Source organism: Chiloscyllium plagiosum, chromosome 18, assembly GCF_004010195.1.
Source record: "Chiloscyllium plagiosum isolate BGI_BamShark_2017 chromosome 18, ASM401019v2, whole genome shotgun sequence".
Taxonomy (NCBI): Eukaryota; Metazoa; Chordata; class Chondrichthyes; order Orectolobiformes; family Hemiscylliidae; genus Chiloscyllium; species Chiloscyllium plagiosum.
Window position 1 is genome coordinate 7,764,225 of NC_057727.1, and position 6,185 is coordinate 7,770,409.

General features: G+C 38.6%; 1 protein-coding gene across 1 annotated transcript in view; it reads right to left on the reverse strand.

The window, feature by feature from the left end:
- The window catches only part of LOC122559239 (transmembrane prolyl 4-hydroxylase-like), a gene marked incomplete at its 5' end in the record, with an annotated part of 45,551 nt that overhangs the window by 12,172 nt on the left and 27,194 nt on the right, over positions 1-6,185 (reverse strand). Inside the window, one exon of the mRNA XM_043708620.1 lies at positions 1,468-1,658. Within this exon, the coding sequence (XP_043564555.1) occupies positions 1,468-1,658 (191 nt within the window). The remainder of the gene's footprint in view (positions 1-1,467; positions 1,659-6,185) is intronic.

Consider the following 6,185-nt stretch of genomic DNA (forward strand, 5'->3'; position numbering starts at 1 on the left):
AAAATAAAGAAACAATGAAATTCACAGCTGACCCTGGACATTTAAAAGGATGGGTATATAAATAAGATGAGTTTAGAGGGATATGGGCCACATGTTGGCGAATGGGACTAGATTTATTTAGGATGGCTAGTCAGCATGGACAAGTTGGTGCAATGCGTCTGCTTCCGTGCTGTATATCTCTATGATTCGATTTATACTACTCCCCTTACCCCTCTGACTTGGTCAAGGGGAGAGGCTACAAGTTGAACCATGTGGTTTGCAATCACTGATATCATTCTGTTCAATAATTCAGCCAACAGGAAGTCAGCATTACTTACACAAAGTCTACATATCTAATTTGGAAGTTTCAAATACTTCGACTTGTCATAAATATTACATTGTTGCACTATTGACTGCTTTAAAAGTAGCTGGCTAAAGTGTGAAAAGTTACAAAATTTCCATGAAGAACAGGTTTGACTACTGCCTGCTGTTTCAACAGACTTAAGTGACAAGCTTACTCGGGATCAACATGATATGTGATGTAGAAAATGGGAAACATAAGAATCATTGGTCAGGAATTCTCATGTGGGATTTAGATAGGGAGAGAGCTTCACCTTTTACCATATTGATTAAGTACACAGTCTGGGAACACATTACACTCATTCAACTATCGTTCAGATTGATATTCATTTGTTGAATGAGCAACAAAAAGATTTTCCACCTTTCTTGTCCAGAAGCCAACATCTAACTGAGAAAGAACCTACCTCTATTTATCCTGGAAAAAAACACCACCATATCATTCAATAAACTAATTAAAATAATCCAGCTCTTCTTTTATTCAATTTTTTCATTCAACGGTTTAGAGATATTATTACACATCTCTAGAGCAGGTGGAATTTAATGCCTGGTTTCCTGGCTCAGAGGCAGAGACACTAATACTGTGTATCAGTAGCTTTTAAGAATCCAGCTTTGCTTTCATATCCAGAAGTGTTCTTGCACACAACTGAATGTTTTTCTTTCCCCATCACCAAATCACATGCGGTATTTTTATATCCGTTAACCACCATCAGTAAATCAAGAAACCAGCTTTGTTTTTGATGATCAATTCATGCTTTTTAAAAATATTTTCTTAATCAACCTGTTCAGAGATGTTACTACACACCTCTGGAGCAGGTGAGAGTTGAATCCAGGTCTTCTGGTTCAGGGATAGGGATACTTCCATTGTGCCATAAGAGAGCCACGATAAGAACCCAGCTCTTATAAACAAGTTGGATGAGCATCGCGTACTCCAATTAACTCTAGCTCTGTTCTGATTTACCCTTAAAAGAATTTGCATAACTAACACTGACAATGCTAATCCTGACTACTCCCAACGCAAGATGTCTGTAAGGTGACAAAAATTAATCAATTGCTTGGAGCCATAAATTATTTTAAAAGCCCTGACATTGATAGAACAGTGAGGTATCTTCCTTAAGTAACACTAAATACCTCTTTCATTTGTAGCTGTCCATCCTGATTGTAGTCAAGTAAGTTGAAAATTTCCTCCTTGCTGATATCCATCTCGTCAATGGCCTCCTGCTGAATGTCAGATGGCATAATCTGGCTCTCTTGGAGGCCCTTCAACTTTGCTAGATGTATGACAAGTTTGCATTCTTCCTCTGAAAGGAAGTTAGCAATTTCTGAAGAAAATATAATAAACAAATTATAAATAACTGCAAACACAAAAGATTACAATACGCAGTAGAAACATCAAAAATCTACCACAATATACAATTGCCTAAACTTGATCATTTCTTGAGCATATTGATTCATTTGCTTCTTCAGAGACTTGAACATATAGACTAGCCTTACATTTTAATGTAATACCAAGCACATTACAACAATGAATGCACATGGCTATGAAATACCTGACATATTCTGAGGTGTCACAAAACACCACATAAAATACAGCTTCTGCATTCACAGCCTATTTATGACAGTTGAAATTGTGTGGCCCCTTATGATTTATTCATCAAGATGCATAATTTCATGGAATGGTATGTTTGAGCCTACATGTCTCTCCTCTTCCACAACCTTTATTGAATATTCTCAAGACCCTGACTCATGCTGAGAAAAGAGTTCAAACCTCCCACAGAAAATGAACGAATTTAAGTACATTTAATAAATAACCTTGAGTTAAAAAAAATCTCAATAGTGGTTATGAAAATACTGAACTTTTATAAAAAACCCATTCACTTGCAGGATGCTGGCCGGGCCAGCATTTTTTCCCCATTCCTAATTGTCCAGAATCAACTGCATTACTGTGGGTCTGGAGCCACACATAGGCCAGACCAGGTGAGGACAGCAGTTTCCTTCCCTAAAGAACATGAGTGAATCAGATCATCTTTTTCCCCCAGTGATGGACAATGGTTACATGATTCTCATTAGACCCTTAACTCCAGATTTTTTGTTGAATTCAAATTCCACTACCTGCCATGGTGGGATTCAAACATGAGTCTCCAGGATATTCTCTGGGTCTCTGGAGTAGTGGTCTAGTGATAATACTTCCCCGTCAATGGGTGTTAATATAGTTGGGCCTATGTCTGACTCTAGACACAGGACAATGTGTTGGGCTCTTAACTGTCTTATGTTTTACTCATTTCATATTGCTATGAGAAAGTTGAAGAATAAAACCGTCCTGACTAATCAGCATGGACTTAAGCATCAAGACATCACAGAACAACAGAACTTTGCAGTACAAAGGAGGCCATTGTGCCTGTTCCTGCTCACCAAAGAGCTACCTAGCTAATCCTATTCTCCAGCCCTATCTCACAACCCTCTAAAATTATCACTTTCAAATATACCCAAGGTCTTTATCTTCCAAGGTCTTCTTTGTTAACACTAGGAACTTTGCTAAAATTTAGAAAATTGTCCCACAGATGAGTCAAGTGACAGGCTGATATAATCATACCCATTGATTCATAGTTTACAGTTAATGTCTAAGTCTCTTCCATCACCATCCATGGTATGCCCTGGCCTACCAGAGATGATGGTTCAGTGGTGTAAAATCAGGAGTCAGTAGTTTTTTTTTATTAGATTCCCTACAGTGTGGAAAAAGGCCCTTTGGCCCCACAAGTCCACATCGACCCACCCAAACCCATTTCCCACTGACAAATGCACCTAACACTATGGGCAATTTAGCGTGGCCAATTCACCTGACCTGTCTTCAATATTGACTTCAGATCCCATTAAGTGTCTATGGCATCAGGTCAAACATGGGCAAGGAAACCGCCTATTGATCACAACCTACCTATTACCCTCCTTCACCAGCTGAATCAATGAACACCACTTATAAGAAACACTGAGGTAACAAGAAGAGAAATTTTGCACTAGGTAGGGACATCAATGACCACTATAAATAGTGGTTTAGTGGTATTACTACTAATAGTGCCCTGAAGGGCATTTCTGCCAGAGTGGATGTGCCAGAGTGGTCAGAGAACCAAAGAAAGAAAACCTACGTGATCATGTCATCACCAAGATAGCTGTTGCAGATGTATGTGTCTTATAGCAATATTGACAGAAGTGGTTGAGGGCATTTAACATTTGAAGACACCCTACATGGTGTAGTGTTGCACATGAAACAGATTTAGAACAAAACCAAGAAATGCTGGGGAAACTCAACAGGTCTAGCAGTTGTGTGGAGAAAGAAAGAGTTGATTCTTGTAAGAAAAATCATACTTGACTTGACACATTAACTCTTTCTCCACAGATGCTGCCACATCTGCTGAGTTTCTCCAGAATTATCCATGCTTGTTTCAGACTTCCAGCATTTACATTATTTTGCCTCTGATCAGAACAAATCTGGTAGGCAAAGACTGGGCTCCCATGAGGTGTTGTGAGTCATTTCTAGTAAAGAAAACTGTATTCAACCATAATCTGACACTTCATGTTCAAAGTATCAGGCACTCTACTCTGTTCACTACTCGTCCAGCTGCAGCAGTTTGTACCAACCAAAAGATGCACAGCAGCAATTCACCCAGGATTCTTAGACAGCTGCTTCCAAACTCACAATTTTTACCACCTGGAAGGATAAGGGCAGATGGCATATGGAAGCGCCTGTAAGTTCCCCTCCAAGTCATTCACTATCCTAAAAGTTTCTTCACTGCTGCTGGATCAAAATCCTGGAATTCTTTAAAATAAAAGCAAAGTACCAAAGATGCCAGATTTTTTTTAAGATTCCCTATAGTGTGGAAATAGGCCCTCCAGCCCAAATCGACCCTCCGAAGAAACCCATTTCCCTCTGACTAATACACCTAACACTATGGGCAATTTAGCATGGCCAATTCACCTAATCTGCACATCTGGACTGTGGGAGGAACCCAGAGCAAACCCACGCAGATACGGGGAGAATGTGCAAACGCCACACAGTCACCCGAGGCTGGAATCTAACCTAGGACCCTAGTACTGTGAGGCAGCAGTGCTAACCACTGAGCCACTGAGCCACCGTACCACCATATCCGTTACAAAAACCAAAATGTTCAAGAAACACAGCAACTCGAACAAAGTCTGTGGAGAGAGAAAGAGTTAAAGTTATCAGTAATCGGTTTCGAAGAATAATCATATTGGCCTCAAAACATTAACTGTTTCTCTTTGCAGATAATGACTGACTTGTTAGGCTTCTCCAGCATTTTCCAATTTTATTATTCCTGAAATTCCTCTCTGGTACTATTTTAATAAATGAGTTATGGTAACAAATACTCGCCTTGCCAGTAACACCCACATCTTATATCTTATGTTCTTAGGTCAGGAAATAAGACAAAAATCCATTTGGTCGTTGCCAACTCCATAATTTCAATTTTAAAAAGTCAGCAAAATAAATGTTCTTTCTTTCTCAAAAGGATCCCTAGCAATAAAAAAGATTTCAGTCATAAAATTAACAAAGCTTTGAAAAGGCTTCATTTGATGCTCCTTTACATCTAAGTTTTTTTAAATCTAACTGCAGCACCGGGTATAATTCTCATGAACGCTGGTTTTTAATGTACTCAACTGGCTTCTAACAGAACTGTTAAGTGAATGCAGAAATAATAAAAAAATTGTCACCAAACATATTCTTAATGAAAAGGAAAGCAGACGGGTCACTTGCAAAACTCGATTGCCATTAGAATTTTTTTAAAATGGAAACCTAACTTTCTTACTCATATTCAGAATTCATTCCGGAGTTTTCAGTGAGGCCTCCTGTTTGACAATTGTTAACAGCGGGGGAGAATCCTCAATTACTACCGTCAAATAAATTAAAATGACTAAAGAATTCCCCCCGCCAGGACGCATCTTCCCTCGCTAACTTCAGTTTAGTTAAAAAGTGGGATTTGTACTCTCCGGAAGAATTCTCACCGTTTCCAAGGAGAAGAACAAAACACACACACACCGTGTTTCGATCTTTTCCAACCACCATAATAAAGGCATTATTACAGAAAGTGAATTGTTTCTGCAACCAAGAAAACTTGTAATATCCAAATTAATCCCAGCCAGAATATACAATTGGAATGCGCTCTCTTTGTAAATATTCGACTATGACTTGAAGTCCAAAGATTTAAATAACGGGAAGGAAACTACAGAAATGTATGTTTTCATTACAAGGTTTTCTAGCTATCCAAAAGGGAATCCAACCGACTCCCCACAATTAGCTCACGGGGCGAATGTTCTCCCTAAGGCAACAAGCACACAATGTGAAAGCAAATTATACTTAATTCGTAAAAGATTGGGAGTGTTTCATCAAACAACTTTATATACATTTCAAATGTCAATACATTGTCGGGACTTTACACCAAAATGACCTGAAAAAAGCATATTTCACTGCATTCTCGTTTTACGTATTAAAATGACCTCACGATTTGCCTCCGCAAAGGATTTGTGTGCTTTAAATGAAATTGACCTCCCTTGAGAAGACGGTACTGTGTACGGTTCGTCCCCACAGGGCTTTGATGCTACAGTGGTAGCATTCTGGGTTCAAGTCCCATCTGCTCTGCAAATATGTCATAATACATACAAACAGGTTGATGATAAATATTAATTAATATTTTTCACGAAATCGCTACTTGATCAAATTATCAACACAAACTGTTTGCAAGTAGTCCAATTCAGAACAAAAAAGCATTATTTGCCAATATATTTGACGTTAAAGACATTAGATCAGTTTTCAAATCATGGCTACTTTGGATAAGAAACAA